Raw genomic sequence first — 22265 nt, forward strand, 5'->3', positions numbered from 1 at the left:
TTACATTATCAATTCCTCGGACACGTTTCAAATTATTTTATCTTCAGATAACATTGATATGCCACATTTATGTATTCACATTCCTTTGTCAAGATACAAAATAGACAAATAGATAACCTACCAAGTTATTCAAAACCTTCATGAAAGGGATGTTGTAAATTTTATAGATCCTGAAAATTAATATAGAATACATGCAGTAAAAATCACTTCTCTTTTGAGAATAGATGTTACATAATATGCATTAGTACTCCACAATTCTACCAAAATTGTATCTGAAAAAATCCATTGAAAGTAGAAATGCCCTGCTGAGACAAGGGTGGTATTGGCATGTGGCTCTGCTGTATATATGTAGGATTCCGAAGTGTGATGTTTTGTCCTTGGACCTTTCCCTTGTTCTATATCTAGTAAAGTGTTACGAACTTTGAGTTTATACATGTATATGTCAATACACGATGGGAACATATATCGAGGGCATCAATATACCTTTTTGCTTTCGTTGATGAAAAAGTGAATCGTGATTATAAGAATTAGAGCGCATTTATAATTCCAAGGAATCATATCCTTTGTGGGTACTGTAAAGTTTTACAGCTATGAAGATTGAAATTTGAGTCGATATATGACTGTGATTTTATAGTGTCTTGACATTTGGTTTTGCTAATTGTGAACTCGGTATCCTGTATATTTAAATAAATGCGAAAACACGATAGGAAATACGTCGATGGCATGAACATACCTCTGTATATTCGTTGATGAAAAAGTGAATTTTGAATATAACGAATCAAATGCATTTATGATACCAAGAATTAAATTATTTGTGAGTTTACAAATGTCCATCTGCATCTATTAAGTTAAACTAGTACTTTTACCTTTGAAAAGGAAAGCTTTCCATCGTAAACATGAGAACTGGTAGCAGTGCAAAATGCAAAAGCGAGAAACAGAGAAACTCCATTTTCTAGAATGAAAGTAAAGAACAGTGATCAATTTCATAACTCTAATAAAATGTAACAAATATTGCGGTACTAGTATTTCACATAACGGTGTTTTTCTAAAATATGTCTTTCTTTGATTAGCAATAATATGTCTAGCTTACCCGACGTAAAGTCAGTTTGGTCTTTCCATACCACTTTTCATTCAAGATATCTTTTACAACTTCGTTATCCAAAAACGTTTTGTTTTCCGTTTTAATGGCATCTTTCAGATAGCCATGATTTAAAAGTAGACGCCCGGAGTGTAGAACTGGATCTCCAAGTAGCAATTCTCTAAAGCGCCCATCATCCCTGCTCTTTTTCGTTGTACTCCGATTATCTGCGTCATGGATACAGCTTATGATACGCAGTGCATGGTGGGAAAATATCCTTTAAAAGTTAAAATATACATAGATATGACTGCAACATTCATCAATATGTTGATATATACACATGTAACTGATTATCTTCCTATACAGTATGTTTTATTTTTACTGTTTTCAAAATAATTTAGCTAAATATGATATTAAGATAATGATGATCTCTAACAGCATACTTTGTGACGTCTGAATTACCCAATTGAAGTTACATTAGAGATCTCCAATTGGTAACGGTGTTTTGCGTCTTATTGCTTTTTCTGGAGGGAAAATATGTTAATTCTGTACTTGCTATCATATTAATATATCAAAATATTGTGACTGAGAATCAACTACTATCAATCAAAAAATAGAAATCGTAATTTCAAAAAAAAAAATTATTTATGAAAAACTGACAGTCTAAAAGATAAATAAAACGCTACGTCACTTGTATGGTGACATAATAGTAATAATTAAGCGAGAGATTTCCACACGTGATGCAAATTTTATTTATGTATTGAGAAACGAGTTTGAATAAAAATGTGCGCCTCTTGATCAATTCCAAAGTTTAAAAAGGAGTGGTGTTTTTCATAGACTGGCGGATTATCAACGCATTATATTCAGAAGTAAGATAAAAACAATGCATCATAGTAAATTACCTAGTAATAGAAAAGAAAAGATGGAATAAAAGCTCTATTTCTTTGTATTATGGTGAATTAAAAATTAAAAAGTATTACATGTCTGCGTCGACCATTTGGTTGATATATGTAACCTTTGACTGCTACCTGAATATTCCAACACAATGTATGTATTAAAATCATAATATTAACGATATACATGATTCCTAAGTAGATTCTGCAGACTAACACACATTATAGAAAACAAATACTTGGATATTTCAAAGGTGAATGAAAATGTGTGACGATGACGAACAGTGGTCAATCTCATAAATTTCATAAAGAATATAAAATTTAGAGTAAGAAAAGCACGAAATTCTGGAAATACTAGAGGTGGGATCAGCTGCCACGGGTAAGAACTCCCTTTTGACCGGTCATATCCGCCTTGTGCACTATAACTTTATCATGTAGTGTATTCCGTAGTTAAAATCAGTATGAATAACATCAGACAGTGTTCGACCTAATGACAGGTTGTATTTGCAAATAATAAAATTATAAGGATCATAGAATTTGCGAAACGCTGACTGCGAACGAATCGTTGAAACCCGTGTAATATTGAATTTGTCATATGTTTACCTTGGTTTAAAAATTTATGACATGCAGAATATGCTCTCGCGTATCGTATCATTTGAGATATTTTTTTATATGCATATGAGAAATCGCAGAGGTGCTCAGGAGTGTATATTCTTGTGACATTTAACAAAATCTTACTCAAAAGCTCGAAGGAAAATATTGTATATTTGAAAATTATCAAAGAAATATTTTTATTCGTTCACTACTTGAAATTTGCCTAGATTAAAATTGAAATATTCAGAGACTGAAATTGAAATAATCAGTGTTTTTTGTGGTTGAAGAAATAAAAAACACTATATACTTATGCATTTGCTGTAACTGTTCTTTCTCTAGCTGACTTGTCTGCCACTTATTTTCCTCCTTTTGTAAAATCACACACCCAACCAAGATGTGCCGAATGCGTACCTAAAGAAACAGAAAATAACTAAACATAATATGTATGCATGTGTACTATATGCAAGGTGATGATAACGAACAGTGATCAATCTCATAACTCCTATAAGCAATAAAAATAGATAGTTGGGCAAACACGGACCCCTGAACAAACCAGAGGTTGGATCAGGTGCCTAGGAGGAGTAAGCATCCCCTGTTGACCGGTAACACCCGCCGTGAGCCCTATATCCTGATCAGGTAAACGGAGTTATCCGCAATCAAAATATTGAAAATATATTGAAAAATTCTGTATTTTGTTGTTTCGGAGAGGGGGTTCTACATTTAAAAAACTTGTACCAAATCATTTACCCTTCAATATCTTGAAAATAAAGTATGTTCAATAAAAATTACGGTTTTCTTCAAGATTTGTATTTTGTGAATATAATTCCCTTGTTAAAAATATAAAATCTACTTGGCAAACGCTAGACTGTTTCGTTATACAGATTGTGTTTTTCTACATTTCCAAAATGACACAAGCGGAAATGATATATTGATATGCAATATTTGACCGTATCATTACGTTCGTAACCGAGAGCCATGGATATCAAAAATATACCTGGTGTGTAACATGTTCTAACACTAATATCAGTAACGTTACACACATGACTCACTTCTACACGTATCAACTGTATGTTGCCGTGTGCCGTTTATAAACTAGACCTCTCTACAACTTTGCTGATTTCAAAGAATTTAGATGTGTAGTATCGTTTGGAACAGAACAATTCAAGATCCGATAACTAATTTGGAAAACCATAACAAAAGAAACTAAATATAATGATTAAACAATCCAATCGATTATATTATTGTTTGTCTGTTTGTTTGGCGTCATATAAAAAAATGTTCACTCAACAATAGGTGCAGTACCACATATTTAGACCTATGCGTAACGCTCAGGATCGTAGCAGTGAGGTTCTTTTAATGTGACAACGACTATGTCATATCCAAAGAACTCGCGGTTTTCACTTCTAAATGTTAAACGTTTGGCGAAGGAGCAATAGCAACATCGATGCCTTAAATGACTTAAGCTTGACGCGGCCATCACAGAGGCAGATATATGAATCGCTGATTTGGAAGCATTCTATCTTAAACATAATGTTACTAATAAAAAGGGTGCAGATAATGAACAGTGATCAATCTCATAACTCCAATAAATAATACAAAATTAAGAAAAGGAAAACATACACGGTCCTCTGGACATACTAGAGGTGGTACTATCTGGATACACCAGAGGTAGGATTACGTGCCTATGAGTAGTAAGCATCCCCTGTTGAACGGTCACAAACGCCGTTAGCCCTATATCTTGATCAGGTAAACGGAGTTATCCATAGTCAAATCCATAGTCAAAATACAATCGGTATGAAACACGTCAGACAGCATTTGACCCAATGATAGGTTGTATTGACGAATCATACACAATTATTTATTAAACAATAATGACTGTGTTCACCCAGTACACATGGAAAAACTTGCTTTCAAAACCCGTTTTTGTGGACATTCGCTAGACATAATTTAAAAGTCGAAAGAGGTTTACATTATATACATGTACATTCCTCGTGATATACCAATATAACTAAAAGAACTTACACATCCCGTTTCAAGTAGCTGCCTAGCTCCGTTGTAGAATTTACGAATAAGCAGAGCATAAAATATCAAACCATACAGATCTGATATGGTAACATCTAATTTATGTTCCTGTGTGTCTAAAACAGAGAAATCTTGAATGAATAAAGTTATAACACAAGTTCAAAACGGTACGTGTAAAATATAGAATACGAAGAGAACATCTGCAAAATATAGTAACGAAAACTTCCCCTCATTGTTTAAAAGATTCACGTAAGAGTTGTCAAAATTTATTTAGGTAAACTCATTAGAATCACCTTTGGTTGCTGACGCATCCGTGCTGTCCTCATCAGAATCATCAAAATCATCAGAAACACAATCACCTTCAAGAAGAAATTTGCAAATCTCTCTCTCTCTCTCTCCTTATATAACATGTGTGCGAGTGTGTGTGTGTGTGTGTGTGTGTGTGTGTGTGTGTGTGTGTGTGTGTGTGTGTGTGTATAAAGCACTAAAATTGACTAACGACACGAACCAGAATGAATTGTCAAATTTTCGGGACTACCTGTAATATATACATACATACATACATACATACATACATACATACATATATATATATATATATATATATATATATATATATATATATATATATATATATTTATTTATATACATATATGTATATATATATATATATATATATTTACTACTCAAAATTTGATAAGAACCATAGATATTTTTATGCTTAAAAAATTAATGATTGCATAACTGGCAATATTGTGTCCAAGTGAAATCAAAAACGTCTTCAACAAACTTGCACGCGCATTTCATGCCATGGGAAATGCGTTTCTCATCAGAGTTTATGCTTTTGCTACCATTGCACGATTTTCACTCAGGCATCGGTGTCTGATGCTTTCTAAAATTTCAAACTCACTTGAGTGTTTACACTACGTTTATCAACACAATGCCCCCTCAACGTGTAAGGCATCGCCTGACGACAGAACAACTGGGCAGATGTATTGGAATGCTTGACGCTGGCTATTCACAACGTAACATTGCAAATGCACTAAACGTCAGCCAGAGCGTTGTAAACAGGGCCTGGAACCGACAGCAAACTTTTGGTACAGAAGCACACCGACATGGGGGTGGTCGTCAGAGGTCGACAACCCAACGCCAAGACAATTTTGTGGCTCTTCAGGCACGACGCCATCCCTTCTGGACAGCAACCAGCCTACGTAACGACCTTCTGAACGCCTCGGGAGTGAATGTGTCCACTCAGACGATACGGAATCGGCTTCACAATGCAGGTCTCAACTCGAGAAGGGCATGTGTTCGAGTCCCTCTGACTGTTCGTCACCGGCGGGAGCAATTGGACTGGGCTGAAGATCATGTCACTTGGACACAGAACGATTGGGTTCAAGTTCTGTTCACCGATGAGTCCAGGTATTGTTTGGACTTTACAGACAGGAGGCACCGAGTGTGCCGACGACAACGTGTACGTTTCCATGATGCCAACATCAGTGAGCATGACCGTTATGGTGGTGGTTCCATCATGGTCTGGGGTAGAATCAGCAGGGATGGAAAAACAGATCTTCATGTACTGGAGAGAGGAACAATGACGGGGGTGCGGTACCGGGATGAGATCCTCGATGTTTACCTCAGACCCTACGCTGGTGTTGTTGGCCCTGAGTTCATCCTGATGGATGATAACGCCCGTCCTCATCGCGACAGGGTGGTGGAGCAGTACCTTGAGCAAGAGACAATTGTCCGTATGGACTGGCCAGCGCGCCCGCCGGACTTGAACCCGATTGAGCATGTATGGAACATGCTGCAGGTTGTCCTTGCACGACGTAGAGCACAACCCACGACTTTGGCAGAGCTCGGAAACGCTCTCGTGGAAGAGTGGAACAACCTTCCCATTGGAAATATCCGGGTGCTTATTGACAGCATGACTCGACGTTGTCAAGCCGTCATTGATGCAAGGGGAGGCCATACCCGGTATTGACACTTCATCGACTAAGTGTAATGATGGACTATCCCCAAAAACTGTGTAATTCTTTCTCCGGTTTGCTGTTAACTTTTTGTAATGAAATGCCTTTTGGTGTTTGTATCAGATTTCAAGCATTCCGTATTGATAAAAGTTTATGCCGTTCATGAATTTTCATTCATAACCGGAGTAAACACGTTTCTGAGTCAAATTTATGTCTTTTGTTATGTTAGTGGCAAATTACACACATATAACCTAGTGGTCCTTTTCAAATTTTGAGTAGTATATATAAGAACACTCACCTAATTTATAAATCGTGGAAAGTATAATTTTATCAGAATTTGACTACTTCGCATAATGGATGTTAGAATGTTTTAACATTGCTACATTGAACACCCACTTTTCTTTATTTTGACCCAGGCTGGGGGTTTATAGGCATGTCCGGACATTTCCTGTAACTCTTTCCAAAGTCCTCCCTCAAACTTCTCTGTCATGCTCTGCAAATGCAAATCAATCATTTCAAACTGTAACCCCAGTTCATATACTAAACTGTAATTGGTATTAGATGGTAATATGCATAAAGGCATTTGCTATACATGTAAATAACTCTCTTTTAAAACAAAAGATAAAATTGGATAATAAACTTGTGTTCATATGATTGAAATGAATAAAGTTATATATGTCCCGGTGGACTCGAAAGAAAAGACATCATAGTCATTCACACCTGCTTCGTACTTAGATATTTATCGAAAACAAATATCAACTGTAAACTAAAACGTCAACATTATGACAAACGGAATGATTCAGTTTCTCCTTTGTCATTTTTCCATTTTATTGTCACCTACGTAAAAGGCGAAGATTAACAAATAGTGATTAATCTCATAACTCTCATAAACAATACAGAATAATTTGTTTGAAGTTACAATATTCTCAACAGTTTTGTTTAAAGTCAGCATTTTACAAATTACATGGTCGTTAAAACGATCTAATTTACAAATAAAACCTCCCATTTGCTCAAATGATCTATAATAGATTTCATAACAATTGTTAGATTGCTCTTAGCACACTGATTTTGACTAAGGGTTATCTCATTTACCGAATCAAGATATAGGATTCACTGCGAGTGTGACATGTCAGCAGGGAATTATGACACCTCCTAGGTACCTGATCCCACCTCTGGTATGTTGAGGGGTCCATGCACATGCTTGTTCTACTCATAATTGTGTATTCGTCATAGTAATTACGAGGTTAATCACTGTTTGTTATATTCAAGTTTTCAAATTTTAGTACCCTGTACCGATCTTTAGGTCAAAATCATTTACTAGCACAGGCAAGCACTTGAGCGTCATTTTGATTCACTAAAACTTTTATACCTAAACTATACAGGCGAGAAATGGAAATGCAGAATACATATCAAGTCATTTTGCAAAATTCTTTTTACAGAGACCCACCATATTATAAAGACATCCATCCAAATTTGATGAATCCTTAACAATCTAAGTCCTTAAGAATTTAAAAATACTATGTACTTATTACACTATTGTCTTTGGAACATTAAATATTACTAGTTTACCCAATCCCCGCTTATTAAACGAAATGAAATATTATTGATTTATACCATAAGATACCGATTGTTAAGCCTTTCTTGGCACACTGATTTTGACTGCGGATAACTCCGTTTACCTGATCAGGATATAGGGCTCACGGCGGGTGTGACCGGTCAACAGGGTATGCTTACTCTTCTAGGCACCTGATCTCACCTCTGGTGTGTCCAGGGGTCCGTGTTTGCTCAACTATCTATTTTGAATTGCTTATAGGAGTTATGAGATTGATCACTGCTCGTTATCTTCACCTTGCATACATATAAATCGTATTACACTGTTTATCAATAACTTAAAACACCACTTTATTTCATATATTTTTTCGATTTCGAAAAGATCGGGTTAGTTGAAGCTATTAATAAATCTAACTCGTGTTGTATTTTCCTGACCTCTTCAGCAATATACTCGAGAGATTTGTGGCTGAAGGACTTCTTTATCACATCTTTTGGTATTTTCCACTTTCCTTCTTTCAACAGGTACATGGACAATGCATTTGGATATACATTACTCAAACATCCCTGTGGAATGGAAATGTGAATTCAGCTTTATAATTTTATAAATATATAGTTTGTTATTTATAGATAACATATATACACATACCTTTTAACATTTTCAAGGTCAAATGAGAATAACTAGAAACCATAGTTGTGGATTAAATTTAAAACACGACTGAGTTAAAGAGGTTCGCACCTGACATTTGGAGTAATGTCAATTTTTGGGAAGGGTATTTTTGATTTCTACATTGAAGGAGAATTAGGAAATTAAAAAGAAAAACTGGGATCGCAACTCTTGTTATTGAGCTATAGTGTTCTAAACATGACCTTTTTGCACTTAAAATTTATTCAATTAAACTTGATTTTTCTGTTAGTGTCAACACAACATAAGCAACACAAATCAATCATTACATAAAATAGATACATAATCATGTCCTCTAACACTACAGATGAAAAAAGAAATTAATACTAGTAAAGGAAATAAATAATGACCATTTTGCACTTGAGATACGAAATACTTCATGATATCAAATTTGAGAGTATAAAAGGACATATTACGAGTAATGTCAATTTCTAATCTTTTACATAATTTTCAAGATCTGGTCTTCCAATTTGAAATGCACCTTTAAAAAGTGGGAGTTGGTAATCAAATGTTTGAATTATTGGGGAAAATACAAAATTTTTATACCAAATTTCGTATAAATTAATTAAAACTTTTTAAAGAATCGGTGTACTGTTTGGAAAATTATATCAACCAAGTTAATAAATTACAACATTTGAACTAGTTCCAAGTCTCAACTACCTGTATCATAAATTATAAAACTGAAATACACGTATAGGGGTATAAAAATAGACGATACATTGGATGAAATAGAAACTGTAATATCATGCAGAATTAGAACTTTTTGATTAATGAATCCTCCCGCCACAAAATATAGTCCCTGTCAAACCCTTTCAAAATTTGAATTGACACAGACATTTTCAACTAGATACGGTTCAGCACTTTTTTCCCATCTGGATAGGGTTCAGTAATAGATGTGTAATATATTTGCACCAATGGGATCAGTATTGAACCAATGAATACTTAGTTGTAGCATCCTGCGCAGTTGTACTCAACAGGAGCCAACTTCCTTAAGGCTTTCCCAATAAATAACAGTGCTGTAAAAAATGTACTTTACCGCACTGGCACATTACATGACGTCACAATGAAAAATAAGTCATGATGAAGGTCATGACGTACATATCTACATTCCTTTTGCGGTTCGAAATGTCAAAATATTTTTTCGTTATTTACCACCGCTGTCAAACGATAAACCACAATCATGTAAAAGTTTCTATCAAATGGGTTATATTAATTCTCTTTGATATTGAAATAGTTTCAATTTCTTCTTTATATTGTATATATGCTAAAGTAATATCCATATTATATTATGATCTTGATATCGACCGTAATCTGCATGTATAGTAACTTTCACAATGGACTCATTTGGATAAACAGGGTGTCCGTACATACAAATCTCATCATTGGCACGACACCCGAGGTTTTCGAGTGAAAGATGTTTGATTTATGTGACATGTGGACTTCAGTGCAAAAGGAAAGTTAGGGGAGCAAGTTGTGGCTTCAACAGAAAACATGTTTTTCAGGCTAGATTTCAACTTCGTATATGCAAAAATCGCCGCATCTTGCATATTCAATGCAAAAATTACACATGTTACAGGTCACGATAAACTTGCTCCCATCACTTTTCAAATTAAGAAATTAATATGTTTTGAAGTTAAATTAACTTCAACTTACATTGATATCTGGATATTGTGTCGATGGAACGATTTATACATACACGGTAGGATTTTATCTTGATATTTGATCACGTGATATACAGCTGATGTAGAGCCTGTCGGTCTGGTGAAAAATGTATGGGAGGTCAATATGCACTTAATTATATATACATATTCTTTTGTATACAAGGGTTGTGTGTACAGAATTTGTTAAAAATTGATCTGTTTATTAATGCTTTTCCCCCTGACATATTTCAAGGTTAAGGTAGAGACGGATAGCAACCATGTGATCAGTACAAATCGTGTATTTTCACCTGAAATTATTTTTCGGAATTCCGTCGCGTACACCGTCATAGAGTAGTTGAAAAACAAAAAGGGGTTCCGAAAGTAAAAGTTGTTGCTGTGACTGACTCGATGATTGAGGGGGTCGTCCCGACGAAAGATAGAGAAATTTGGCCATAGTTTAGATTAGGAATACGTCTGACTCACCGTAATAATAGTGGACCAAATATTTTGTCCGTGCAGAATGACACTTTTGACTTCACGAAATTCACCACCATGCGCTACGTAAACAAAGCTGTTGATGTACATAGCGTGATCATGATGTCCGAGTGCTGCGAGTTTCAATACTGTTTATGTAGTCATTGAGAGTTTAAACAAAGTTTCTTCTGAGAAGAGGAATTTGATGGATGCATTTAACGTGGACAACGGAATCATAATTTCGTTTGGTAAGTGAAAAAAAATGGCAATTTAAATTTGTATTCAACCCACTTTTCCTATGTTATTTCAAAACGCGATTTTATAATAACATCTATAAACGCACAATTTGGAGCTGTTTCATTTTTTGTGCATTTATGCGTTCCATATGTGCCCAAAATATAGCTCCTAAATGCGCATGTAATTGTAAATGGATGTCGTTTATATGTCAGATTAAAAAAAAAATACGGCTTTCACAAGTTTGAGGGGGAGGGGGAAGAAGTGTTACACTAACATTTTATTTGGTATGATAGTACTTCTAGTATCTTGAAATTTCATTGACCTAAGAGACATTTCAAATCTGGGGTTTCATGTTTGACACAAGCATGTAGGTCTACAAAACTTTATTTAAAATATTTGTAAAATCACAAGCCCCCCTCAGAGGCAAATATGTATGAAAATAAGATATGTATGTCCTTCTCTTGACCCACACTCGGTAAAGGAGACAGATCTGATAATTTAAATCTACAGTTGACTTGCTTTGATATTATTATAATGAACTGGCAATTTAAGAAAACATATCTGTCATCTCATATTGCAATATGATAATTAACATGATGTTTATTCACGTCATTAAGGACCCGGTGGTGGTGGTGGTGGTGGGGGGGGGGGGTACAGTTTAAGTAGAAGGTAGCTATAACAATATAAAATAGATAACAACCATGCAGATATACTACTACTGCAAGAATTCACATTGCTGCACTGCACGTATTTAACATAGTGTTACATATGTAATACTGATTTCAGACAAGATTTTAAAAATCAACATGATAATAAAATACATGTTATGTATGTAATTTTCAATATCTCAGCATTTTAAAGTTCACTGAATATGCATTGATACACACATTTTAAAACTGACATTGTCTCACACAGTATAATTAATGATTAATACTGTCGCGATTGTGCAAATATCAATTATGCTGATTTTTTTCTAAGGACCAGTGCAAGTTGAAATGGGCTTCGAGCCAACAACTTCAACAGCAATTTGCCATGAAAATCAGCAAGAAAGGTACAATATTTTCATTTTAACACCAGACATTTATAAAGAAAATTCTTAGTATATTAGATATTTCTCTTTTTTCAATATTTGAATATACAGAATATATTTTAACAGGTACTTCTTTTACATTGAAGATGTCATATCCCCTGGACCCCACAACTTTACAGGTTACAGAGAAAATTCAAGAACTTCTGCAAAATGCGCGAGCCCCCATAAAATTTTCAAGTTTAAAGTAAATCTTGTTTAGAGAAATATATATGATAAAAGAAGCAATAATTTCCTCCACTCTCAGAGAAATAAATGTCTGACAAAATCTTTTGATTTATTGAATTACTTTTAGTGGCAGAACTGCTATTTTTTCCAAAAACCCTCAAAATGTGCATCATTTTAATGATTTCACCTTATTAAAAATGACAGAAAATAATAAGCATGACTACATAGGAGACATATTTTAAGCCCTATAAAATCTATAAAATCCAGGAGTTTCTGGGGAATCGCCCCCATTTCAAGGCGACCCCCAGACCCGTCTCATAGAGTCGTACCCCCCTCCCACTTCAATTCCCGACCCGCCCCTGAAATAGCTTATAGAAACCTTCTTATTGTCATTTTCAATTTTCAAAGATGTAATTTGGGAATGCTTAAACATTTTAAGTTATAAAAAGGTCAGTATTTTATCTCTGCTGGCTGAATCTTTCTTCCCAATGCACCGAGTGCATTTCATGACGTCTATGTCATTCTTTCTCCACCATACCATGCAATATATTAAAGGGGTTGGGATGCAATGGAGGCATTTGTTTTAACAAGTATAAATTGTATTTCAATTTTTTGTGGGGATTTTTATTTGGAAAAACTCTCAATATTAATCATCAAATATGATGACGTATGATAAATCTATATTCTGAGTGTAAGTAAACAAAGGTCAACAACAAGAACTACAACAAAGTATAAGCTAAAATTTGAAATACATACTTTCTGTATTATATTTATTAATTTAAAAAAGGTATTACAAAGAATCTTCAAATTTCAGCAAGCATTTTTGATGGATTGTTTACAACATCTTTTAATAACCCTTTTTCTTACGAAAATGTGTAGTTTGTTAAAAGGGGGTGGGGTAAGGAATTTTTTCTAGTTCCATATTGAACCCCATTATGGTGTATAATTTTTTTCTGATATTTAACTTACTAATAGATTAACCATTTAATGAAATAAAATAAAAAAATTGTTGGATAATTTTTTTTGCAGCTTAAGCAAAAGTATGACCCTGTGTGCAAATATTGTGCACTGTTTTAAGGTAATTAGTCTATATAGCTTTGTTGAAGTAATGTTGTTGCATGTTAATAATGTTTGCTGAACTTGAAATCGATGTGTAATATATAATTATGTGAAAGGTTGTTTGGAACCATATATGACAAGTTATGATCCTCTTTACAATAAACATGTTATAGCTCTATTTGTATATTGCTCTCTACTTATTTTTCTTCACTTTTTACGCTTTACAAGGACTAAAGAAGGTGTTATTAAAATCGCCATATTTCTCAAAAACAAGGTCGATTACCTACATTGATTTTTTTATTATGTTTTATATCGAAGCTTCATCATAAACATATATCAAAATAAAAAAAATTCACTCGTTATTTTTTTTTTGGAATCAACTTATCAATCTCTACCTTAACACAACTGCGAAAGAGATTGATTACGAATTTAAGATGCTTGTCTCTCATAAATGTATTTGTTTTCTTGTGAAAGATTTGTAAGCAAGTCAATTCTAAAATGGCGAACTCTAAGGGTTACATTCTAAAAGAAATATAGTTAGCAGAAAATTGGACATCACATTGTTTTGTGCATTAGACCGATAAGTAAAATTGTAGCTCAAACGAATTGTTTTGTTATATCGGAGTAGAGATGTATGTGGGAGTGTTTTGACCAAACATATTTAAAACAACGCACAAAACGATTCATTTTTGAATTTCAGCTACAAACAGTGCTAATTAAGAAAATACAAATAAAGGTATGGAAAGTAATTTCGCAATTGCTGAATGAAACAAATTCGCGTATATGTGACGTACGCTGTAAGACGAATTAATGAAATTATTTTAGTGGAATGTAAATGCTTGGAAATCAAGTAATATAAAACACACATATTGCTTTTCATTTTTGGTCATTTTTTCCTTACATAAAAGTTCGATGTGTACATGTATTACCAAAATTAAATATGACTACGAACACTCTAAAATATTTCCTAAATTAAAGAAAGTGCAAAGGAGTTCATTTATGGTGCGATGTCACATTCTTAAATAAAGTGTAGGAAGTTACTTATGTTTCTTCTGACATTAAAAATAAGGTTACTTATCAGGCACTCAATTTAAATACAGACATATGATTGACTGATTGTTTTTACATTCCGTTGAGAATTTTTCACTCCTATTGAGATGTCACTAGCTGTATGTGAAGTACCGCAAATTTAGACCTATGCTCTGTGATCAGGGTCGTAGCGGTGAGAAGTCCTTATTGTGCTCACGCCTGCCGCGACACAGGACGTCCGTTTTCAGGTAATGTCGGAACGATTCGTGATATCCACTTCTAAATGCCAAGCATTTGGCGAAGAAACAATCACTACCTACACAAACATTCAGTCTTTATGCTTTACATGGATGATTTAATGTTTGGTGAAAATACCCGACAACCAATCGACGTTCATACCGGTGTCTAGTAGGCTTCCATATTTTTTCATCGAGGCCGTTTATTATCACGTTGTATCATCAATTTAGAACCAACAAAAATTATTGTAATAATCGATAAAGTGCAATGATATTGGCTATATGTAGGCCGATACTGTTGATATTGAAAAAAAGGGCTTACTTCACATTAACTGAAAAATCTTCGGAACAAGTTCTCCGATAAAAGGAAGACAGTTTTAAAGGTATCTCACCCAGCACTTTTTTTTTAAATTTTAGAGAGTATGTAAATAAATCATCGGATGTCAAAAGAGGTTTATTTTTGTGTCAGACGTTTCTCCCAAGTTCTGATATCTAAATGTGATGGAAATAGAAATATATAAACTATATATCATTGTACTATTGCACTTACTGTAGTTGGTCTCAATATTTATGCAAATTAGATTTTCTTAAAACGCAGTAATGATAGGAATCAAGAGACGATATTGGGACCAAGATAACAATACAACATAAATACCATCTTCACGCAATCTATATATAAAAACGGAGAGTAATTCGATATAAAAGGAAATTATATATGTTATATGCTTATCTGACATGCATTTGACAAAAACATTTTCCACGTATTCAGCTTATCACTTGATAACTCTAGTAAATAACAACAAAATATTATGACATTTCTCTGCGATACAAATATAAGAACCTGTATGTCGTGACATACTGTTTTATTGTGACGTCATATGGTGCGAGGTGTACTGAGGTACGTGTACATTTATATTTGGCACTGATTTTTCATGGGAAGCCTTAACTGAGCTGAGTACTGAAAGCAATGTTTGATTAAAAGGTTTGTGTTATAAATCAATAGATATTTAATGGAACATTGAATTGTTTTATATTCAGAATTTTATACTCCTCTTTACTTTCTTTGCCCATATAAGTACTCAAGTAATATGACTGTGAATAATTTCTTTTATGCCTTTTTACTTAACAGTAAAGAAGTTCATATTTCCATGCTTGCATTTTGACGTCACAATGTATCAATAGATTCTTACGTCGTAAGACTATTTCATGACATAAAGTTTGCTATGTGACGTCATCATTTTTAATCCTGTTACTTACAAAAGATAACAAAGTAATTTGGTCTCCGAACTTTTTAATTTTTTTTTTATTATAACAACATCGTTTACGACTTTATTTTTACGCAGACTGGTGTAATTTAGTTACCTCCACATACCCTCCTCCATCCCAGTTTTCCTGTATAATTACTTGATGATTTCTTTTGCATTTGGTTTTTGTAATGGCGCATAGGACTTTATAGAGTTTAGCCTTTTTTGTTCGTTTTATCTGTATATTGGCTGGGATCAATCTGTGTAAGTTTTTTTTTACGCAGTTACAAATCTAATCCTATTTTTAATATTAAGTGGTCCCAGCCATTAATTTTGTAAGAAAATTTCAACTATGACGTATTTTTCTCTGTCGCCATTTGTTTCAATAAATGACATGATCACTAAACAATATTGTTATTCATCATATAATAATCAGCTGTGACAAAAACGGGCTTCGGAATGCCAGATATCCTTCCAATATTATACATCGCTTATCTTCAAAATTGTTGAATATAAAATTAGATATATCTTATGTCCATTTGAATAGACTAGATGATGCCTTTAAAAATGCTGTGTGGTAATTTATTCAAAATTATAAAGGCATATGCAAATAAAAACTATCACGTCACAATCGATCCAACAAATGAAGGTAACACACTCCTTGGCGAATTATAAAATTTGATCTGAAGTGAAGGGATAGCAATACTTACAAATATTTTGCCATATGTATCTGATTCCATTGAGACTGAAAAATGTAATAAAAAATCAGAATAACAAAAATTTTAAAGTGCAAACATTAGTAGATTAATCGTTGTCTATGAGAAAACAAATTAATACACTCTAAAAGTGTCTTTCTGGAGATTTTCAAAACTAGATAAATGTGTCTCGCTTTGGCTTGATTAAATTTTATATTGAGTTACATCTGAAATGTTCATACTAAATTATTTTGTTAGCTTCATGATTTGCTCTGCCATAATTTGATAGAGATCAAACTATCACAAATGATTTATATATTGCAATATCTGTATAAATTGCTCTACTGTTACAATTGATGTTTTCACATTCAAGAAAATATTTTACAGAATACCCCCAATGAGCAGATAACAAATATGTGCATCGAAAGAGAAGTTCTGCTGCAGCGTGATCTCGTTCAGGGAGGATATTTCGTTCTCTTCCTCTTTGCCGTCTCCATTTGTTCCAATGACTCTTCTTTCAACCTTTTGTCTTTTCCATGGTGTCTTTAAATCAAATCGATGTTCTGTTGCTTTGCAAGAATCAAGAAACTCTTCATCTGGAGTTAAAACAAACGCATCGTGTCCCTTTTCTGTATCTTTCTGAAATCAATGAGTTGATTACAAAGTTTCATCTTTAGATATATTGTACAAAATATGAAACTAGAAAAGAACCTCTCAACAAATGGTATACCATTTCAAATGCACAAACTAGCTATGAGCTCTTTAAATGATTGGTGTTTCCAATCTTCAATCCTTATAGTTATGTTTGACAAATTGATTAGCACAATATGTAGGTTTGGAAAATTGGAAAATTGCATGTGTTGCCAACATGTAAACCATCTTGATTAGATTTGATTGTTTATTTTACTACCATTTGAGAATGGTACGAAGAAGTCACCAACTTCTAATGAAATACCCCAAATGTAGATAAATCTTTATCAATAACGGCCAGGTTGGTTAGGGGTTTTTAACGTGCTAATGTCTGCCGCTATCCGAGTCCTCCATTTTTCGGTTCATTTCCGAAAGATCCCTGACTCTCACTTCTAAATGTGGGGCTTTCCGGTGACGAGAAAATCACTGCATATATTTACGTCTTAGGTTTGGCGTGGACATAACACGAGCATGGCTCGAACCCATTGGCACCCGGTCACGAAGCGAATACCCTAACCACTAATTACCTTGGTAAGTATATCTGAATTAGTGCTTTTATCGATTAACAAGTTATTCAGTGTCAAGTTGGACTGCATATTCTTAATCCCAACTTCAGGAAGGAAAATCGTATTACAGAAACATACTGTAATAAACACCATACGATAAAATGAACGCTATCAATTGTATTTCGATATTCGATATATCCCTGTGAGCTAGAAATAAAAGACACAACAGAGTCGTCCACTTCTACTTCATACTTAGATATTTCATTGAAAGTAGACATGAATGGCAAACTCACAACTCAACTGTATGACAAACGGGATGATTTCAGCTTCTCCATCGTCAACCTCCCATACATATGTAGCAATATTCCATTATCACCTGCATATGGTGTTTATATCTCTCAACTGATTCGATACGCTAGAGTTTTTCTACTTATGGTCATTTTTTAAATCGAGGCCGGCTACTGACAAACACGTTGATGAAACAGGGATCTCAACAGTCTCGATTGAAGTCAGCATTTCACAAATTCTATGGCCGTTATAACGATCTACTTCGTCAATGCATTATATCTTTGGGTCTAATGCTGTCTAACGTGTTATATACCGATTGTTAGGCCGTTTTGTTGGCACAATGATTTTGACTACGGATTAATCTGTTGATGTGATCAATATATATGGCTCAAAACAGGTGTGACCGGTCGACAGTGTATGCTTACTTCTCCTAGTCACCTGGTCCCACCTCTGGTATATCCAGGAGTCTGTGTTTGCCCAACTCTCTGTTTTGTATTGCTTATAGGAGTTACGAGATTGATCACTGTTCGTTATCTTCGCCTTCCATTTAATGAATCGATTTTCCTTGAATTACCTTGAAATATACGATAGGTATTTTATTTTCCGAAGCATACTGAAGGACCTCTCTGCTGGATTTTCCATTTCCCATAGATATTATAACTGGCAGCAGTAAATCTTCACAAGAGTCTGGTGAAATACAATAATATATCAAAACTGTATTAATATAGTATTAAATATTGTCTTAATTTTATGAAAATGTCCAGCATATGCTTGGAAAATATATTGAAATAGTCAAATAAGCAATTGGTATCGATTTAAAGCTATAACTTGAATACTGAAGGCGAATACGAGTCTAGTATTATACCATTTTGCTTTCCTAAAGGTTTAATCCAAAATAACTTCTATGATTTTAATTCTATTCACATAATGATTTAACTTAAACACCAATTGATATGCATTTTGAAGGGACTGTTCTTCGAAATCGCTTATTAAGAATCTTTCACTGTATACATGTACACTGTTTAATTGATCATTTGTAACTTCACAAATTTGTTCACACATTAAAAACAAAATATATGATGGAATTAAAGTAAATGAATATGCTTATTCCTATGATGTTCTTTACATTCAGCCATTCTTTTGAAGTATAACATTTCATCTTCATCGTCGTTTGCATCCCCTCTATGAATAATTGATATCCCCAGCGATATCAAGAGCTGGAAGACAAAGCAAATATAAAGATATGTACTTTTTTATCCTTACGTAAATCAAGGATAAGAATCTAATGACCCTATGAAAAGTGAAGATAACGAATAGTGATCAATCTCCTACAAGGAATACAAAATAAAGATTTGGGTAAACATAGACCTCTTGACATACCATAGGTCAAATCAGATGCCTAAAAGACGTAGTTATCCCCTGTCGACGGATTTCACCCACCTATGAGCCCTATGTATTGATAAGGTGAACATTGTGATCCGTAATCAAAATCAGTGTGACAAGAACGGTCTAAAAATAAGTTTGAAACACATCAGACAACATTTAACCCAATGATAGGTTGTATTGGCAAACTAGATCATTATAACGATCATATATTTTGAAAAATGATGACTTTAAACGATACTTTAGAGACTTCTGCACCATCGACTTGTTTGTCTGTAGTCTGTCCCGTTTGAAAAACAAAACTGATCATACGGAAAGCAAGCTCTTGTGTATCGAATCAGATGAGAGATGTAAACACCATATGCAGGTTATATTGGAATATTGCTACATAAATATTGGAAGTTGACGATGGAGAAGCTGAAATCAAATTGTCTGTCATAAAGTTGGGCTTTTAGTTTGGCGTTAATATTCATTTTTAATAAAATATTTAACTACGAAGCAGAGGTGGGGGACTATGTGGTGTCTTTTATTTGAACAATTTGACCAACAAACAACCATTTGACCTATACATACTTGGTGAAGTCGATTGATTGATTATTGTTTAACGTCCCTCTCAAAAATAGTTCGCTCATACGGAGACGTCACCGCTGCCGGTGAAGGGCTGCAAACTTTTCTCCTATGCTAGGCGCTTATGGCTTTTGAGCAGGGAGGGGTCTTTATAGTGCCACACTTGCTGTGACACGGTACCGCGGTTTCTTCGGTCTCATCCGAAGGAACGCCCCATTTAGTCGCCTTCTACGACAATCAAGGGGTACTGAGGACCTTTTCTAACCCGGATCCTCATGGTTAAGTCGAGATATGTGTGAAAAATTATCAAAGGAACATAAAAAATAAATGATTATAATGCATATATTAAATAATTTTAGTGATTTCTTAATTTCCCATAGCGATAGTTATTTTCGTAATATGGTCTTCTGACATTACAACGATAAAGAAGATAGAGGATTAAGGTCTGAAAATGTTAATACAATAAAAAGAGAATCTGAATTTTAGACAAATTAAGAAGAAATCTAATATTCATTTCTGATTTCAAAAACCTAGAACTTGACAAATTCACATCTCTGGAAACACCGAATGTCTGTCCAAAAATCAGGAAGAAGCAAGCATACAGTACACGACACGAGTTTTATACACCCCACCGTGGAAAGACCATGGTGGAAAATCCACGGAGATACACCGTGTCCCCCGTGTTCCACGGTGTGTGTTATTTGCGAATACACACAGCTGCTAAGACCTTTGTTCTGGCCACGGGCGCCTTGCGGAAGATGTGAAAATGTGCCGCAGGCCAAATAATCAAGATAAGGGTGAAATTTTAAGAAAAGAAAAAAATGTAAATATTTCCCCCCCTGATACTTATATTGTTTTTCAGCATTTTGAGCCAATTCCAACGATACCAAACACTATATATTATGTTTTTAAGAAAACTGGTTTTGAATTCTTTTCTCTTTTAGTCTTCTTTCTTCATTAAAATATTCTTAAATTCTATGTTTAAATAATGTGTACTTGCAAGCAATTCCTGTTTTGAATGCGAATTAGTATATTCAGTAAATGAAAAACATACATGTACAACAAGTGATAGGGATATTTAATAATTACCGATGTGCTCTCTCTCTCTCTCTCTCTCTCTCTCTCTCTCTCTCTCTCTCTCTCTGACAAATGCGCTGTTTAACATAATTACTTCCATCACATTGTGTCAATATGCATCTTGACAAATATAACTTGATCCAATATAGAAATTAGAGCATTGTCGATGATTAACAAATTGGAATTAATTTATCACGTAATTAATAGAAGCAAAAATACAAAACATCGGATGATTTATTTTTAAAATCCTGAGTTAATTACATTTGACCGAGACTTATGTTTGATGTACTTTGATAGAGGTTTTCATAAAAAAAAAAATGTTCATCGGGAGTGTCTGGATAATGCAATGATTTTTGTATAATAAGTATATACCATGCAAATTCCTAGGGTCTTTGTCACAGTATTTACTAAATTACGGTTAGCTAGTTTGTGTTTTGACTTCTCATGAAAAGTGTGAAATATATTGGGTCGGCGCGATATCAGATCTAGTTTAAGATCACGGGTATCTTGCGCCGACCCAATATATTTCACACTTTCCGCAAGAAGTTAGCATTTCTGTTGATTTCAAATACACGGATTAGCTGACCCCCATTGTTCTACTGAGGTGAAAACCCCTTCGAATTTGCATGGAATGTACAAGTTATACACAGGTCATTGTTATAGTCATACATCATAGTACCGCTAACCCGACAAACATTTTTCTTTTATTTTGAATAAGTTAATATTGAATGACGAAGTATGACCAAACTGCAGATTGAACTTTGTAGAGCCCCGTGCTAACATTACTTATATTTTTCAATGTATCAGAAGGGGTATGTTGCCGGTTAAGTTGTGTAAATTTCTTGACAAGCAATAAAATAACAAAAATGGTGCTTAAATTGTCCGATTACGAAAACCTTAAATTGGGAGCATGTGTGTGTGTGTTGGGGGGGGGGGGGGGGGTAGTAGTCTGAAACTGTCTCAATTTCCCCTTCCGACTTCAATTTCTTAAATCGTGCAGTGGGTAGGTCGCTACAAGCTAGGAGGCTAAATCCTTAACTTTCAAGTTTTCAAAGTACACCCTCTCCGATTCTACGTGCTTGTAATCAATATTTAAGG

General features: G+C 34.3%; 1 protein-coding gene across 2 annotated transcripts in view; it reads right to left on the reverse strand.

The window, feature by feature from the left end:
* The window catches only part of LOC125648693 (uncharacterized), a 66179-nt gene that overhangs the window by 24699 nt on the left and 19215 nt on the right, over positions 1-22265 (reverse strand). For both annotated transcript variants that reach the window (XM_048883933.2, XM_048883936.2), the window contains exons 10-21: positions 19267-19357; positions 18715-18827; positions 17049-17295; positions 16672-16706; positions 8541-8669; positions 6951-7047; positions 4881-4946; positions 4588-4703; positions 2873-2976; positions 1091-1355; positions 867-952; positions 122-170 (exon numbers count right to left, since the gene is read on the reverse strand). In XM_048883933.2, coding sequence (XP_048739890.2) covers positions 122-170; positions 867-952; positions 1091-1355; positions 2873-2976; positions 4588-4703; positions 4881-4946; positions 6951-7047; positions 8541-8669; positions 16672-16706; positions 17049-17295; positions 18715-18827; positions 19267-19357 — 1398 coding nt within the window. The remainder of the gene's footprint in view (positions 1-121; positions 171-866; positions 953-1090; positions 1356-2872; positions 2977-4587; positions 4704-4880; positions 4947-6950; positions 7048-8540; positions 8670-16671; positions 16707-17048; positions 17296-18714; positions 18828-19266; positions 19358-22265) is intronic.

The sequence above is a fragment of the Ostrea edulis genome, chromosome 7, assembly GCF_947568905.1.
Source record: "Ostrea edulis chromosome 7, xbOstEdul1.1, whole genome shotgun sequence".
NCBI lineage: Eukaryota > Metazoa > Mollusca > Bivalvia > Ostreida > Ostreidae > Ostrea > Ostrea edulis.